At 45.4% G+C, this 18,747-nt stretch overlaps 1 protein-coding gene across 4 annotated transcripts in view; it reads right to left on the reverse strand.

Annotated features, from left to right (window-relative positions):
* The window catches only part of LOC308587413 (very-long-chain enoyl-CoA reductase-like), a 52,581-nt gene extending 36,422 nt beyond the window's left edge, over window positions 1–16,159 (reverse strand). For all 4 annotated transcript variants that reach the window (XR_014008352.1, XR_014008353.1, XM_081195063.1 and 1 more), the window contains exons 1-7: window positions 15,641–16,159; window positions 7,752–7,802; window positions 7,449–7,500; window positions 7,033–7,077; window positions 4,677–4,780; window positions 2,605–2,720; window positions 2,378–2,483 (exon numbers count right to left, since the gene is read on the reverse strand). Coding sequence is in view for 2 of the 4 variants with exons in the window: in XM_081195063.1 (XP_081051189.1) it covers window positions 2,378–2,483; window positions 2,605–2,720; window positions 4,677–4,780; window positions 7,033–7,077; window positions 7,449–7,500; window positions 7,752–7,802; window positions 15,641–15,667 (501 nt within the window). In the remaining 2 variants the exon portion in view is untranslated. The remainder of the gene's footprint in view (window positions 1–2,377; window positions 2,484–2,604; window positions 2,721–4,676; window positions 4,781–7,032; window positions 7,078–7,448; window positions 7,501–7,751; window positions 7,803–15,640) is intronic.
* Between the last annotated feature and the right edge of the window lie 2,588 nt (window positions 16,160–18,747).

Here is an 18,747-nt window from a genome sequence, read left to right on the forward strand (position 1 = left end):
TTCTGAAACAGGTACTCAGCACTGCAGGAAAGAATAGTCAAACTGAATTCATGCAAAGGATACAGGCCTAGAAACACCAACAAGGCAGGCATTCACGCAAAGCAAGTTTTTTCCAATTGCCACCTGACAGAACAGCTTAACCAACTGTATTTCAAATGCACAGTCTAACCATTCTTATTTTTGCTATCTAGGTGGAATTATTTAATAATACTCTGCTTCCAGCGTATGTTTAAGATAGCTAAGGCAGATTTTCTGTGAAGCGCTCTGCACCTACCATTCAAAGATTTCATCCAAGTCTTTAAGACTCATAAAGACACAAGGAACAAGCATTTTGATATGGTGCCACTTCACACTGTAGGTGAAATATAATATATATTCTCCACTTAACAATAATTTAAAAAGCACCACACTAGATGAGGAAAGGTAGTACATAATGGTAGTACACACACTTTCTCCCAGGTGTGTTTTATTTCCACCTTGAAGGAGTTTTTAGCATGGGAGAGCATTCAAATAATTAAATCCCCCATAAGCACTCTGAATGGTTCAGTTCCCCAAGGGCTACACCACATGATTTTATTTTATTTTTAATGTGAGGACTGGCCCTAGCATGCTATATAGATCAGAGCTTAAACCCAGAGTGTGTTCATAGAGAAAAGCAGAAAATGCAGAACATGTCTATGGGCTAGAAAACACCAGACGTTTCCTTCACAGGGTGGTACCTCAGAGCACATCAGTGGAAGCCACAGATCATGTCATGATGATATCACAATTCCTACTAACATTATCAGGACTGAAGGGACCAATTGGGGAATGGGAACTGTAAGATGGTAATAGCTTCTATCCCTGTTGCTTCTCACTTGTCAGTCTGAGCAAGGACCACATGGGTCATGTCTCAGGGGGAAAGTATGTGGGAGATAACCAACATAAAAAGAAAATGAAAGAAAACAACTTTCCAAACAGCACAGCGTTCACCAACAATTATTGCTGCAGTTCAAATTTATCATTCTCAAAAACAGTCCTGTCTCCTCTTTCAGGTGGAGAAGACTAACAAGGAAGCAACAGAGAAGACAAGACTATTGGGAAAACAAGTTGTGAAGGAAAACAGCAGCCCTAGAGAGTGGGGTGTAGGGAGCCTGAACACGGGCAAGGGAAAGGCGCAAGGGCTCAGGCCATGTGGCAACACTGCAGAGGAGTGAAAGCTGGAAGGAATGTGGCAGAGAGGCTGGAAGAGGCTGCTTTACGTGTGGCAATCGCTATGGGTTATTAAAGGTGACCTGGAAGTAAATGGGGCTGAACTAGGAGACGCAACAGGACAGCGCAGTAGTCCCATGCCAATTTTTCAAATAGCTTTTACTGTGCAATGACATCAGCATGCAGTGTGTTTTTCTGCTCTCTTCAATGGCTGCAGAGACGCCAGCTTGCAAGGGAGATGGAGGACCTTGATGGCGCGCATGTGCACGTCAGAACGGAGGAGCTGGAGGGCGGAGCTGAACATGGCGGTAGCACAGCTTCAGTGGCCAGTGGCTCCTCCTCTCTAACTCCTCTCCTCCTGCCACTGGCCTGGGGCTGCTTCCCGTCTTTCCCTTACACAACAGGAAGAGGAGCCACTAGCCATTGGCACCACACTGGGCTCCACGATTGGCCTCTTCTTCCCCTCATGGCGGGTGGCAGTGGCAGGAGGAGTAGTCAACTACTGAAGCCATGCTCAGCTCCATGTTTGCCCTCATTTTTTTTAACATTGGGGGTCCCAGTTCCCCCCCAAAAAATTTATTGGCCCACCACAAAGAGCTGGGCCCCTAGGAATCCAACAGGGGGGGCTGTCATTTTCAACAACAGACCTACATCAAGTGTCAAGCCCAGTTCCAGCTTGTTTGCTGCAATAAGCCCACTAACTCCCTAGATGGAGCCGAAAGTACGCTCCAGAGCATAGGAAGCTGCCTTATATGGCACCAGGCCATTGGTCCATCTAACTCGGAACTGTAAACAAGGACTGGCAGAGGCTTCCCCTGATTTCCCAGCCCTAGCTGGAGACACTGGGGATTGAACCCACGGACCTTTGCTATGCAAAGCACTTAGCTGAGGAAACTCACACTGTCAAGGAGGGCCTTTGCGCTTGGCTAGAAGGGATTAAGTGGTTATAGAGCAACAGTCGGGAGAAAAAACTATGGAAGAAATAAAAATGGTAATGTGGAAAAAACAAGCTTCAGTAGTGAGGTGTTAATGTTAACAGGTCACATCGATGTTAACATTGTGAGTGGCAGGAGGCAGCACCGTACCCCGAAAGCCGTGCCAGGGATTTGGTGACTGCCATGCTGAAGGTGGCGGCCAGATCTGAATTTTACAGAAGGGCTGTGAGTAGATTGTGTGGCAAATTTACCTTAACAATATTCCTCAGTGGCATAGTCCCATGGGAGAACCGATGAACAAATATTGTTTCAATCAACCTTTTGATGTAGTGGAAAGAATGGCAGATACATGCCAGGCTAGAAACAGCAAGATAAAAGTGTTTCAGAAAGCTAGAGAGACAAATACGGCAAGACATTTCGGAATAAAGTTGCGGCAATCCCAAGAATTAAATCCTCTGGCCTTAGAAGTGCGACTTACTTAACTACGGGGTGCCGGCTCGAGGGAAACCTGTCATCCAGGCCATAGATAAAAGGCATACGGAAATAAAACGCAAAATAGATGAACAATGGGCCCGTATATTCTATCAAGAATACCTGCAAAAAAGAGAGAGGTGGTTAGGTGGTTACCACGGCAATTCTCAGCAGCACTGGATGCCAGGGAACGGGAAACTGAGGTCCCCAATATGGCACCTGTGGGGACCCTCAGACACGGCACCTGTCAAGGCCCCTTTATTTAGGTGTGTATTGGTGGGCAGGTTGCTTGTTTTGAGGGAGGTTGTTGTCTTGCTTTCTTGTCTGTTGTTTTTCATGGGTGGGTATATAGCTGGTTTTGTCTGTTTTGGGGGGAGGCAGGCATTTTGTCTGTTTTTCTGGGGGGAGGAATAGGCATTTTTGTCTGGGTTTATTGGGGGGAAAGGGTCCTGAGCATCAAAAGATTTTCAAGTGGGCCCCTGGGGCAAACAATTAAAAAATGGGGGGGGGGGGCTGCTTTAGTCAATATGTTGACCATGGCTTGGTTCCTTACACCAACACTGTATGCTGTTATTCCAATCAGTATGGATGTCGAAGAAGCATTTGCTATTTCATACATACACAGTTTGTTCCAGCATTTTATCCCTATCCATGCAAAACCACATTGAAGTGGGCATATAGCATGGATTGGATGAACGCCCCCAAAAGTCAGGCAGCTTTATAAGGTCCTATATGATTTTTTGTGGGGTGGGGTGGGGACTGAGAACACAATTTGGCATGTGAGTAAACTAAGCTGCTTAAGGAATTCTGCAGCCTTCGTGTCTCTGAAGACCTGAATTGCAAGTTCTGGTGAAAACTCAGAAACCAGAGCAGAATATCTAGTCATCCGGCCTTTGGGTGCCTTATCCTTCCTCTAAAAAGTGCAAGTAGAATAAGACAACTAACAACGCAAAAACGCTCAAACTGCACAATTTACAGAGATTGTATAACTTGGGTTATCCTGGCAAGATGAAAGGCAGAAGACACCTAGTCCTAAATTTGGCTCCGCATGAGCCACTTACTTCCTCTTAATGCCACGGATTCCAACACATTGCTAGTTCCTTCGCTTCCCCTCCTTCCCCTCTCCCCATGTCCCCTCTCACAGCATGTGCTTATGTTGGAACCCAGCCAAGGACGCCTCCATCTGTGCAGGAATGTCCAAATGAGAAGAAGCTTGGAGGATGAGAAACAGTTATGCCCAGCAGTAGAGAACTTAGGTGTGAATTATACTATTTATATACATATAATATTCACATTTCAAACTACTGCTTTCAGCTTTGTAAGTTACTAGCACTATAACAGGGCATATTAAAGAGGAAGCAGGAAGGTATTGGGGCAGGGGCAGGGGAGGGGGGGGAGCTTTGAATAGCAAATTCATTATTTCCTGCTCCCACAGATTCTGGCTTTGCCTTTGTAAAAGCTCCCATGCTATCTTTTCCAATCAGGCCAATGTGTGTCTTGAACAGGTGTGACAGAAAGAAGTCAACTGGGGAAATATCTATGTCCTTATGTCTCGGAAACACTTCACCTGTTGAATTTCTGCAGGCACCGAGGCTCAGTCAAAAAAAAAAGGAAGAAGGAACCAGGGTCACTATTCTGTCGCTGACGGTCCTGTTCAATAGGACTGGGACGGGCAGCTGGCCTGCCTCTGGGTCTCTTGCCCTAATTTAGGAAAACCTGATCCCTGTGTTGTTGTTTCTTGCAACACCCCCTAATTGCCATTGCCTTCCACAAGCTGTGTTTTGTCGTGTTGCCAAGCAACCACTGCTGCTTTGTGATGTGTTTGCCTGCCAAGTATTTGTGGCAATTCTATGCCCCCCCCCGCCGCCCTTCGATTCTTCACCCCACCATCTTATAAATCAGACACACACAAAAAGGAGGGGAGAGCAAACGAGAGAGAAAGAAAAATATGGCAGGGCTGGGGATTGTGCTAGCTGGCAAACCAAAGCACAATTGGGGACTTGATCACCAGTACAAGGAGAAAGCGATGCAAGGATTAATTAAGGCAAACATTAAAACATTTGAGGCTTTGAAGCTCACCATTGTCCATCCTATTTGGGGCCCTAGATCTTTAAAATAGAGCGTAGCGGTTGTGCCAACAGGGAGCAGCTGAAGGGCTTCTTCATCCCTCAGTGATTTTCCTTCTGAGAAGAAGAGAGGAAAAATTTAAGGTGCTTGACAGCCAAAGAGGAACGCTGAAGCATATGACTCCTAATCAAAAAGCCTGCATTTCCCGTTGACCTAGTAACACTTTTGCATTTATGGCAATCAGCCTTGGCTGAAAAGCAGCTTATTGCTCCAATTAAATTCCATGTTCACTCGGAGCGGGGGGCGAGGGAGTGTGAGAACTATATACGGCCTTACTGACTAGGGTTAGGCGATATCCGGTTTTCAACATTGTGGCTTATCCCCAGCTAAACATTGTGATATATCTGAAATAAGGATGGAGCTATGTAGAGGCATTGGCTGGCTCCAGGGTTTGTCCCATTTTGTGATTTTTGCATAGCACACAGACACACACATCATGATTTGTGATATATTGCTAGGTCAAAAATTATGGAACCAGTATCATGATTTGGACTTCAAACCGGTTTGGGAGAATACAAAGATATACTGATCAGCCCTACCACTGACCTGTCTAGTGTAGAACTGACTACTCCCCACATGTAGCAGCTCTCCACTGGCTCGGGCAAGGGTACTGCCCAGTCCCAATACCCCCAAAAAACCTTAAACACAAGATGTCAAGAGTTGACTAAAGATCCTGAGAAAGGCAAAGCAATAGAACTAAGGCCTCTCCCATAAGCACATTGTTTGGAGTAGTTTGAATAGCTGAAGAGATAAAAAGTGTAGCAGTAAGTGTTGAATGACTGCTGTTTTATATATGCATGCATGGTTTTGTCCTGCCCAAGACCAGCTGCAGATGGTAGTAAAGTTGGGCGTCGCCCAAGACCAGAAAAGGACCCGCTGGCCTGACAGCATCGCCATTCTCATTTTGCACAGAGGACCAAACAAGGACAGAAGACAGCAAGAGACATTCTCAGCTTGCATGGCCTGCCTCTTCCAGGTTAAGTCCTTGGTCCATCCCTTGAGCTCTGTTTTACCCAAGCATACGTGCGATAAACATGGAGGCAGCCATTGGTCTATCTACAACTGCAGGATTATAGACTTCTCTTGATTGTTGTTGTTATTGTTTAGTAGTGTCCGACTCTTCGTGACCCCGTGGACCAGAGTACGCCAGGCATTCCTGTCTCCCATTGCCTCCCGCAGTTTGGTCAAACTCATGCTGGTAGCTTCAAGAACACTGTCCAACCATCTCGTCCTCTGTCATCCCCTTCTCCCTGTGCCCTCAATCTTTCCCAACATCAGGGTCTTTCCTAGGGAGTCTTCTCTTCTCATGAGGTGGCCAAAGTATTGGAGCCTCAGCTTCAGGATCTGTCCTTCCAGTGAGCACTCAGGGCTGATTTTCTTAAGAATGGATAGGTTTGATCTTCTTGCAGTCCATGGGACTCTCAAGAGTCTCCTCCAGCACCATAATTCAAAGGCATCAATTCTTCGGCGATCAGCCTTCTTTATGGTCCAGCTCTCACTTCCATACATCACCAGTACAGCTTTCACCACTCTTTTGTTGACTATGAGGGCCACTCCATGTATTTTACGGGATTCTTGCCCACAGTAGTAGCTATGATGGTCATCCGAACTGAATTCGCCCATTCCCGTCCATTTTAGTTCACTGATGACCAGGATGTCAATATTTATTCTTGCCATCTCATTTTTGACCACATCCAACTTACCAAAGTTCAAGGTTCCAGGTTCCTATGCAATATTTTTCTTTACAACACTGGACTTTCCGTTTGCTTCCAGGCATATCTACAACTGAGCGATCTTTCGGCTTTGGCCCAGCCGCTTCATCAGCTCTGAATCTACTTGTACTTGTCCTCCGCTCTTCCTCAGTAGCATGTTGGCCTTCCGACCTGAGCGGCTCATCTTCCAGCGTCATAACTTTTATATGCCTGTTGTCTTTGTCCATGGAGTTTTCTTGGCAGGGATACTGGAGTGGGTTGCCGGTTTCTGCTCCAGGTGGATCACGTTTGGTCAAAACTCTCCACTATGACCTGTCCATCTTGGGTGGCCCTGCACGGCATGGCTCATAGCTTCTCTGAGTTATTCAAGCCCCTTCGCCACGGCAAGGCAGTGATCCATGAAGGGGTCTCTTGATGACAGATCCTTTAATGTTATTGGAGTTTCATAGTTTCTGTGGCTACCAATTAACATTAATACATCTTTTGGATGATACAGCAATATTGTAATGGGGTTTTACATTTCACTGTAAACTGCTCCAAGATAAGAAAAGCGGTATTTAAATAATAAGAATGATACTTCGCTATATAATACTTACTGGGATCAAGCCTTATAGACTGCCTTGAGGGATACCACTGAGGATCTGTAGGGACAAAAAAACCCCGCACAACTTTAATAATAATAATAATAATAATAATAATAATAATAATAATAAAGTCCACTCAAAGTTTCCTAGCACTGGGGCAGGGATGCCTGTGCCACAAACAGAGAACTTTTGAATTTACAAATATGAGCAAATTACCAAATTGGTGGAAGGGCAACCAAGGAAGGGGGGGTAATAACTACTTTTTTGTACAGGTTTACTAGAATTGTTTCAAAGTGCATAAAAGAAGACACATGGCTTGTATGACATCAGTGGCGCTCAGGCTCCATGCAATGACATATAATTCAAGCATTTCTGGAAAGCTTCCCTCACTTTTTAAACAGATTCTTTTGAAAAATACATATACTTACATAATTTATGGAACATTAGCCTGATATCACTTATTGTAGCATTTGGCTCAACCTAGGTAACAAAAAATATATATCTATAAGCATGCAGGCATTCAAAAAAAGGCTTTTCAAGCTAATCAGTTCCTTTTTACATTTTAGGAAACAGGAAATTAAGGGTGAGCTTCCCTATCTGTGGTATGGAGGAAAATGATGCTGATCCATCTCAAACAGGATGCTTTAAACAATTACTAAGAAAATATAACTAAAGCACACAGATCACTCAAAATTCGGTTAAATTGCAGTAATAACATTATGATTACTTACCTTTTCCAAAAAGCATAATTGTTGCTTTGTCTTCCAATCAAGGATTTCAACCTAAGAGAAAACACCAAGTGAATAAATCAGCTAGAACAATCTTGCCGTGACGGCTTCTTGTAGCTGTGTGAACAGGAAACAGTGATCAGACCAACAGTTGTTAAGCTGGTTGCTAAGCCATATTCTGCAACCAGGGGGTGTACATAAGCTTTTTAGCTTCACAGAATGTTAACTGTGATCAACAGAGTCACTGTAGGATAACAACAGAGTGGCACCTAACTGGCAAGTGGAAATTATTAGGTCTTGGAGAAACCAGGTTTTCAACACCATGATGTATCACCAGACAAAAAATCCCAAATACTGATATATCACAGTGTCTGAAATAAGGATGGAGCTATGTAGAGGCATTGGCTGGTTTCATGGTCCCCCCCCCCCCTTGTGATTTTTGAATAGCACACACACACACCATGATTTGTGATATATTGCCAGGTCAAAAATCATGAAACCAGTGTCATGACACAGTGGCGTAGCGTGGGTTGTCAGCACCCGGGGCAAGGCAAGTAATCTGCACCCCCTAACCCGTGGATTTGCGCCCCCTAACCCTAACCCCCAGATGTTGCGCCCGGTGCGGCCGGCCCCCCCTGCACCCCCCACGCTACGCCACTGTCATGACATGGACTTGAAACCAATTTTGGACAATTTATCGCCCTGCTCTAATACACATCATGATTCGCAGTATATTGCCAGGCCAAAAACTAGGAAACCGGTATCGCAATATGGACTTGAAACCGGTTTCTCATGATATATGAAAATTATCCATGAAATTATCCATGCTGTGCTAAGGATTCTGCAGCGCTGAAGAAATAAGCACATGCTGTTGTGTCAATGTAGTGTCTGGAATGGTGTAAGGAAGTTAATCCATTCTATGCACCGTTTCCAGCCATATTTGCATTGTATATGAAAATGGTGTAACAGTGCCCTTGCTAGTGCTAATTATTATAGAATCATAGAATTGTAGAGTTGGAAGTGACCCTCTAGTCCAGGCATGTCCAAAGTCTGTTTCGAGGGCATAATCCGGTCCGCCAGTCGGTTTAATCCGGCCCCTGCGGCAGTTTATTTCCTGGGGTAAAATCCTTCAATCCTAAAAAAACCCTCAACAACTTTGGGGTAAAATCCTAAAAAAGGTTAACAACTTCAATCCTAAAAAAAGGTTAACTTTGACTTTATCAAATCTGGCCCTCTTTGAAAAAGGTTTGGACACCACTGCGTCTAGTCCAACCCCCTGCAATGCTAGCAGAGATGTTATAGTGCCCTATCTTGTCACCACCATGTTCCAGATGGTTCCACCATGTTCCAGGTGGTTCCTTGACTTGACTCAGTGAACTTTTACATCAGCTTGATGTGTCATTGCATCCCACCCTGAAATTTTATTTGCTGAGGAAGCAAATTCAACGGAGCTTATTTCTGGGAAGACATGTACAGTATATCATATTACATAGGATTGCACTGCATGTATACTATTGTTACAGAGTGATATTGCCCCCCCTCATGAATTAGACCACATTTCTTTAGTACAGTGGTACCTTGGGTACATATGCTTCAGGTTACATACACTTCAGGTTACAGACTCCGCTAACCCAGAAATAGTACCTCGGGTTAAGAACTTTGCTTCAGGATAAGAACAGAAATTGTGCTCCGGCAGCACGGCAGCAGCGTGAGGCCCCATTAGCTAAAGTGGTGCTTCAAGTTAAGAACAGTTTCAGGTTAAGAACAGACCTCCGGAACGAATTAAGTTCTTAACCCGCGGTACCACTGTACAGCATACAGTGGTACCTTGGTTCTCAAACTCAATCCGTTCCGGGAGTCCGTTCGACTTCTGAAACCGTTCAAAAACCAAGGCGCAGCTTCTGATTGGCTGCAGGAGCTTCCTGCACTCAGTCGGAAGCTGTGTTGGACGTTCAGCTTCTGAAAAACATTTGCAAACCGGGACACGTACTTCTGGTTTGCAGTGTTCAGGAGCCGATTTGTTCAACAACTAAGCCATTTGAGAATCAAGGTACCACTGTACAACGTATATTCCCAATGAACCGCTAAGTGAAATTATGCTGCTATGAGTATGCAATGTTGTAAGTGGGACATAAACCTTGAAATAATTTAATTTATCAAACGCTAATAGACAGGCCTTTTTTTTTGAAGCTGGAACTCAGGCACCTCTCAGGTGGACGCTATTGCCATTCTAAGAGAACAAGGGAGGTTTTCATGGTGAGTTCGGGAAATTCTCTTTTCTAGAAAATGACATTTGTTTAAAAGTTGTAAGAGCAATTGCAGGAATACTGTGGGCCTAATTACCACCTCTTCCCATTTATGGTTAGTCACTTGGATCCCAGCCCTTTCCTGTTGCTAGATTGTCCTACTTGGTAAAAAGGTAAAGGGACCCCTGACCATTAGGTCCAGTCGTGACCGACTCTGGGGTTGTGGCGCTCATCTCGCTTTATTGGCCGAGGGAGCCGGCGTACAGCTTCCGGGTCATGTGGCCAGCATGACTAAGCCGCTTCTGGCGAACCAAAGCAGCACATGGAAACACCCTTTACCTTCCCGCCAGAGCGGTACCTATTTATCTACTTGCACTTTGATGTGCTTTTCAACTGCTAGGTTAGCAGGAGCAGGGACCGAGCAAAGGGAGCTCACCCCGTCGCGAGGATTCGAACTGCTGACCTTCTGATCAGCAAGTCCTAGGCTCAGCGGTTTAACCCACAGCGCCACCCGCGTCCCTTATGTCCTACTTGGTACTTACAACCAAATACCGTATTGATCCCCACCCCAAAAAAAATCATTCATGAGAAAAATGCTTACTTTGCAATCTATGAACAAGCAGGCTGGGATAAGAGCAGTGCAAAATGAATTAATCCTGCCTGTGCTGTTATAAAGTGCTTGTGTAAGTGAGCCTCCTTTTGATTTAATTAGAGCAAGAGCATAATTTCTCCTTATACCCCAAGCACCTGATTACTTCTTAGTAGTCAAATTAATCTTTCCAAGCATTTCTCCATGTAAGTCTATTTTCAGATCAAAATTCCTCTGCCAGAGTTGGCAATAAACCAAGCCAGGGAACTATTTATTTGCAATTGTCTGTTGCCAAGCAGCAGCACTGGAGGAAATACAAACAGATGCTTGACTGGAACAGTTAGATGAGCATCCACTGAAGAAAAGTTTATCGAATAGAACATCATCTGCAAAAGACCATCTGGTTGTGCAGGGATCACTACTCACACAATGCACATGCACACACACAACTGTATATGCAAATGTGCCCCTTTGTAGACTGTCTAGATCACACAAGTGTAATTTCATAGGTATACAGTAGTGGGCTTTTCCTGTTCTAAGGTACACTGCAATATCTGCTGCTTGCAAACTTTATAAAAACAATGCCACAGTGTGGAACAAGCATCTTAACATTCACCCACACACCCAGACTCTCTTTGCCTTGGGTTCCCAAGTGCCCTCTCTGCATTGTACCATGTGTAGCAATGGAACCAAAACCTGAGAAAGCATACGATTCCAACCAACCCTTACATGCTCCCAGATTCCCGCCTCATGCGCCAGCAATGTCCTGATGGAATACAGGTTACCTGGTACCTGCCAGCCTAGTTTTGTACCTCATTGGCACAGGGGGAAACCAGTTAGAAGTCATTCACGTTGGCACAGTTCAGGGGAACAGCCCTTTCCTACACAGGACAGGAGTATAAGAAATTTGGCTGTGTCTTCATTTTTTAAAACTGCTGTTTTGGAAAACACAATTTGAGCACCCTCTCTCTAAAAAAAAAATCGAAGTTATTATTGGTCCCAGAAGCTACGTGACTCAGCATAGCTGTCACCGCTTAAAACTGCTACTTCTCCAATAACTCTAGCCCACCAATGATAGCAAACAGCTTTCCAAATAACTCAGCAAAACAAGAACAACAACCCACTAGTATCAGTTAGGGTGGCAGGGGGATAAATTATTGAGGAAGAGCTTGCTTTTTATTCGTCGAGTACAAATGCTTTTCTTTCAGAAAGAAATGCGTGCACCGGAATGACCTATTTCCAAGCCTAGGGTGGATGCAAAAGCCCTCTAAGGAAGCCAACACAGCGAATTCCTGCTCATTTAATATTAGTACTTCTCATAATTTGCCTTTGGACTCTGTAAAGCAGACCTACCCATGCCAGAATGCAGCCCAAACATGGCAACTCACCAGGCCTCTAGAAGACTCCTATTTTTCCTGGTTGTCTGGACTCCAGGGCACTTGTCAAGGGCCTGGCAAGTCATAATACATGATTGATGGGTTGTGTTCAACCAGGTTGGTTGGAGGTTATGCCAGGTCTCCTGCAGAGAGGCTTTCTTTGCAAGACACATGCTTATTAATTTTTATATTGTGCTATCCAGAATACAGTGGTACCTCTGGTTGCGAACGGGATCCGTTCCGGAGGCCCGTTCACAACATGAAAAGAGCGCAACCCGCAGCAGCGCGTCTGCACACGCACGAGTCGTGATTTGCCGCTTCTGTGCGTGACGTCATTTTGCGCGTCTGTGCATGCACGAGCGATGAAACCCGGAAGTAACCCTTTCTGGTACTTCTGGGTCACCGCGGGACATAACCTGAAAGAACGTAACATGAAGCGGACGTAACCAGAGGTATGACTGTGTAAGATTTCAGAGTCCTGATCTAGACAGCTCCAAACACTACAGATGACTCAAGTTAAGTGCTGCTGCTCATAATGTTTTTGACAAAAAAACTATTCAATGTATTATTGATGGGTTTGATTCCACACATTATGGGATTGGTCTGCATTATTTAGTTGAGAGGAAAGGCTCATCCCTTTCATGGGTAATTCAGGACTGCGTATCTTATTTGCAGATTACAGGCTATTGTTAAATATCCTGGTAATTTATCTTTCGCTAGTAAAAGAATCTAAACTTTCTGAGCTGCAGAAAGGTAAACAAACAAACAAACCCAAAGCAAGGCACATGCCCAAATGCTGGTCATAAAGGGTGCTTACAGACCGTCACTATTTTGTAGGTGGGATTCAATGGTGTGCCAACAAATTCTGCTTGTGCAATTAATCTGGAGCTCTTGCACATCAAACCCACTCCCAAGAAAAATTAAGGAGCAAAGTGTTGGGGAAATTGTAATGGAAAGTGTGGGATTAACAATTGTTTGAGACAGGAGTGCCTGGCGTACTCTGGTCCATGGGGTCACGAAGAGTCGGACACGACTACACAACTAAACAACAACAACAACATTCATCACCATCTAAACAACTGTCTCAAGGCAATTTACTAAAGGTAATTAAAAATCATAATACATTTGAAACAAAACTAAAACCATACAAAGCATGGTTCATTGTTGATTCATTATTGTGCATTCTCTTGTCTCAATTTTTCTTCACGGGTACTGAATATGCCTATCTGCAGAGCATCTATGGACACAGCGTTGGTCCAAAATATGAAATATCTCATGTGCAAGAGCACACTGAACTGAACCACTGTCCTGTGAATTTTTCTTGTTCTCCAGTGTTTCTGCCAACTGTTATTATTTCTGAGTACAAATGTGTAGTATGCACTTCTCTTTGGATCAAGGCCTGAAATAGTTTGTTTTTTAAGTGGGGTAGGGCAGGCAATTAATTTCCAATATTGTTTAGGTGCTTTGAAAAATATTGAATACAAGTATTTCAAGATGAGAAGATGAGAACAAACTCACTGTTTTACGATTGGCCACAGGATGTTATTGCTGTTTTTCTGAAACACCTTAAGTTGTTAAATCACCACGCTCAATTAAGATTACATATGTTCAAATGCAGCTCAGATTGCACAACACAAAACCTGACAAGGCAGGCGGCGGTTTAGTCTTCCAGGAAGTTGCCATCGTTGTGGCCAGTGCAATTTCACCTTCACCTATTAGTCTGAAACAAAATCTATGTTCTATTTTCAGTCATAATATACCCAACCCTCTTATAATCACAAAAGGCACTGTTGTAGCACACTTAGCATGCTAATGAAGGCATGTATAAGATGACAAAGCACAAAATTGGGAGATTTGCTGAAAAGCAGTAGTTTCGCCAATTTCCAAAACAAGCAATGAGAGATTGCTTCAGCACCGCATTAAACAAAATCATGTTTGGGCTTAGTGTGTGGTTTGAACCCAGACAAAACACAAGCCATAAACCATAGGAGAAACTTTGGTAACCGACAGCCTGAGAGTCCTCCCTACCTCCTGGCAAAGGAGCTGGGATGCCAAGGAATGTTAACGAAAATCCCAATTTGTCAAACGTAAAACAGTTGGCACGAACCAACCTCCTTTTGGAGTGCTCCTCGCGGGCACAGCTTCTCCTTCGATAGCGGAAGACAGGGCTAAGTGGAGGGACTCCTCTGAGACACCCATATTCTCTCCAGAATAGTTGATCAGTTGATTTGTTTTGCTTGGCTGCAGCAGCAAAGGGGAACATCTGATTCGGTCCAATTAGATCTACCCCTTTCAGCTTCCAAGGCCCTTTCTGCCAAGCTACACCTACCTGCCCCTACATCTGATGTCAGGCAAGCAAAGAGGCATGCTCACAGCACAAGGAACTTGTCAGGCAGAGGCACTCAATGGGTTTGGGTTAGGCAAGGAACATGGCCTGCAGAGAGTCTCAAGGGCCAGTTAGAGGGATGTGTTTGGCCTCAAAACCCAATGTTCCCATCTCTTGTCAATAAAAGCCCTTTGTTGTTCTTAGAAAACTAAGTTGTCAAAGGTGGCAACCATCTCTTCTTCAATCACAGGCAAAAGTTAGTGCAGCAGCTACTACTAGTAGGAAGATGTGACAGCCAAGTAGGTAGGTAATCAAGAAAGGGCTGCCTACACAAATCTGGATAATCAAAGGAGGCTGCCTAATATCAAGTCAGGTCCATCTAGTTCAGTATTGTCAACACTGGCTGGCAGCAGCTCTCCAGCGTTCTGAGCAGTCTTTCACAGCCCTACCTGGAGATGCTGTGAGTTGAACCAGGACTTTCTGAAAGCAAAACAGTTCCTTTACCACTGTGCCATGGCCCTTCCCTGAAATCTGTAGTCCATGAATACAGTCACATGCCTGCCAACATGCATGTGTTGGCTCACTCTTTTAGTGTAAAGGGTTTTTTAAGCTTTTCGCAGAGCAGAAAAAGGTATGTTTGCTGTGGCATGCAAAGTGTATGCTGCTTTGTGCCATGGCAGTGGCTGCCCATGACCCAGGAAGTACCGGAATGCCAAGAATAGTCTTCCCACAGAGACATAGAACTCTTGGGCTTCCCAATAGCTATGGGAGACACCAGCACCTACAAAACCCCAAAACATCAGACAAGGTTCCTGCTCAGGGAAGGACACGAAAATCTGCTGGTAAGACACAATCCACCCACCCTGTACCTCCCCCATCCCAAGCCTAATGGGTCAGGAGGACACAGGACCAACTAAAGGTGAGCTGCAACAGCAAACACTAGGTATCAGGTGGGTCTCCAAGTGCAGGCTTGGACTAAAAGTGGGTCCTCCTAGGTCTTCAGACTTCAGGAGGAGTTTAAAGGCCATGCCCCCCTAAGCACGCTAGAGAGGAAACAAGCCCTAGTGGTTGCAGCAAGACAACGTGTTTAAGGATCCAGCGGCAAGTGCCGGGTTCCCGCTGGCTCCAATGCAGAGCAGTTGCTGCTCCTTCCCCCGCCCATCATCATCATCATCATCATCATCAAGGCACCCGCCGGCGAGGGACCCTTTGCGAGCCAGCCCAAGGATGGAGGGCGCAGGCGCAGCCTTCTTCCATGCATCTCCGGAACCCTGGGTCCCCTTGGGGGTTTCTCCCCAGCCCCACTGGCGCGTCCTCCTCCTCCTCCCTAGCGCAGGCTCGCGGGGGACACCCACCTCGAAGAAAGTAATCCTGCTGCCCATTTTGCAGGCGGCCGCCCGGCCCCGACTCCAGCTGCCGGCGTAGGGGATGCAATCGGCACCGCCGCCGGCGGCGCCACCTCCTCCACCACCACCACCTCCTCCCGTCTGCGCCGCGGATGCACTTTAATTGGGGGGCCCCCGGCCGGTCTTCCGGCCGGTCAGGTGATTCCTTAGCCCCAGGAGGAGGAAGCCCTGCAGGGAAGAAGGTGGAGGGCGCGTCCAGACCGGGGCGGGCAGCGGTGCTCGGCCAGCTTACGCCTTCATCCATCACTCCCGCCCCATCCCCTGGAGGGGGAAGGATGGAGGAGGAGGTGGTGCCGCCGCCACCACCGCTGCTACTGCCGCTGCTGCATGCAGCCAGGGTGCGCTCAGCTCCTCAGCAGCTCCGCAGCAAAAAGGGGGGAAAGCAGCGATCCGGAGGGGCGGCGAGGGTTTGCTGCTAATGCTGCTGCTGGGCGCGGCTTTGCGCCACGCGCGAGGCGCACAGAAACGCGCGGGAACGTCCACCTGGCCTCTCCATGTGCCTTGGGTTTCCTCACGTGACTACTCACGTCTGGTCGAGTGTTTGTTTGCTTAATATGTATTAATACCTCGCTTTTCCTCAGAAAAGTTCGACGCAGCTCACAAACAAGAACCAGAAAATAAAATATGAAACACAACAGCACTTTTTTTTATCTTCCTGGGTTGCTTGTCACCTGGGTAATTAAATGGGGGGGGGCGCTTCAGCAAGCCTGTTGTGTACTCACACAACAGTGTAGGAAAGAGAGACAGTGGCTGACCCCAGATCCACCCAATTAGCTTCCTAGCCGAGAAGGATTAAGAATAAAAGGCCTCCCCTCTACAAATTTACCCCCAACTCTGCTACCTCGTATTGAGAGTCAGTCCTCAGTTCAAACATTTACCGAGGTAGCTGTGGTGGTGAATACGAATTCCTGTGACCCGCGTTTGGGGGCTAAATAACAAATGTGGCAGGCTGTCTGGATTAAAAATGTGGGACCTTGCACACTCCAGCAGGAGAGAGCCCCAATAGCCGAGTTTAAACAAGCAAAAATCAAGCAGTGGTATAGTTAGGAATACAGGTTTTTCGACCCTTTTATCCTGTCAGCTTGCAAACACAGAACTCTACCCTTTTGCAACCAACAGACCACACCCTATTAAGTAAATTTAAAACGCTTTACTTACAAAATGTTCCAAAGGTCAGATTCATGCATTTATCCAAGAAGCAGCAGGATACTGGCAGAATACTCTTGGGTAGAAAATACAGAAAGATGGCTTCAAACACACTCTTTAAGCTTGCAACAAAGCTTGGACATGCCTTCCTTGGTCAATTAAAATGCCACAGAGAGAAGAAACAGGAATTCCTCCTCATGGAAAAGAGGGGGAGTGACTTAGCTGAGGCTAGGAATCCAGCTCTGTCGTGTTAACCCCTTCATTAGCATTCATTAGTATATGTATTTGACTGCAATTCCCCATACAGTACATTGATACCTCTGGTTACGTACTTAATTCGTTCCGGAGATCCGTTCTTAACCTGAAACTGTTCTTAACCTGAAGCACCACTTTAGCTAATGGGGCCTCCTGCTGCCGCCGCGAGATTTCTGTTTTCATCTTGAAGCAAAGTTCTTAACCCGAGGTATTATTTCTGGGTTAGCAGAGTCTGCAACCTGAAGCGTATGTAACCTGAAGCGTATGTAACCTGACGTACCACTGTTGTGGTAAGCAACATGCCTTTGGGTTCTAGTGGAGATGCTGTAACTTCTCATAGCCCAGAAGTGGGGATCCTGTGTCCTTCCAGATGTTATTGAACTACAGCTCCCATCAGCTGTAGCAACCATGGCCAGTGGCCAGGGATGAGGGGAGTTTAGTTCAGCAACATCTGGAGAGTGAAGGTTTCCCCACACAACTGACATAGATTCTATGTTGTCTATGTCATATCATCATCATCACATGTATTTTGTCCCTGATGGGACTCAAGGCAGCCACATTGGCTGGCTGTAGCTCTCTGGAGTTTCAGACAGAGCTCTTTCCCAGCCTTACCTAGAGAAGCTGAGGACTGAACCTTCTCCTGCAGGCAATGCTGTATGCAACAGTACTGAGCTATCTGCTTTTGCCCCAAATGCAGACTCAGCACCTGCATGATTGGAATCCATGTCAGGTGCTCTTGACTGATGCCTTTCTGCTCCTCCATCCCATTAAGATCACTGCAGACTAGGTAAGTGTCCAAATTGGGCCTTGAATACTTGCAGCTGAATATGCAACTCCATGCACAGATGCAAATCATCACTCCATGTAACAGGCATAGCACAATGAACATGCATGGGTGCAGCAGCCTAGAAACAACTGTCATATCAGTCTAACCAGATATTTATCTCCTTTTTTATTTTATGAATATTTTACAGAGTTTTATCAGTTACAAAAACATTAAACAAGGCACAGTAAACATATGTACAGGTTGGGGTGTTAAGTAGTTCCAGTCAGTGGGTTGCATTCAACTAAGAGTAGAGCAATTGAAATAAATAGGCCTAAGTTTGTCATGTTCATTAATTTCAATAGGTTTACTCTGAGTAGGCCTAGCATTAGATATAGCCCAGTATTTTGCAGGTGGAATTTGAATGTATACATTAAGGTGGATTTGAAATGCTCTGTTGCCCTTGCACAATAAATCCTTTTTTTAAAAAGAAGCTGTCTTTTTGCAGTTAGGTGAAATGCATTGAGAAGTGTGTAATTAACAAATGATTAATGGGAAGACATATAAGAAGTCCCTCAAATCAGAACAAATGCTTGATAAAGACCAAATAAAATATAGCGTCTGCTTCTGACCAGTTCTGCCAGCATACATTTTGTGCCAGCAGCATATTTCCAGTTCTGCCAAAATGGTGGAGCTGCCAGCACATCCTATAGCCCCCTCATGTCAAGGGAAATCAAGTACAGAATTGGGTCCTTAATTGTGCCTCATGCCTACCAGAAAACAACTATTTAGTACTGATGTAGCCAGATTTGGTGTATGATCAGAATAGTGTTTAAGCTCTGCTTTTTAACATCCCTTCCATGCAGCCTTCTGGGATGTTGCCAAGGTTTAG

This window comes from Podarcis bocagei, assembly GCF_964188305.1.
Source record: "Podarcis bocagei genome assembly, chromosome: 5".
Taxonomy (NCBI): Eukaryota; Metazoa; Chordata; class Lepidosauria; order Squamata; family Lacertidae; genus Podarcis; species Podarcis bocagei.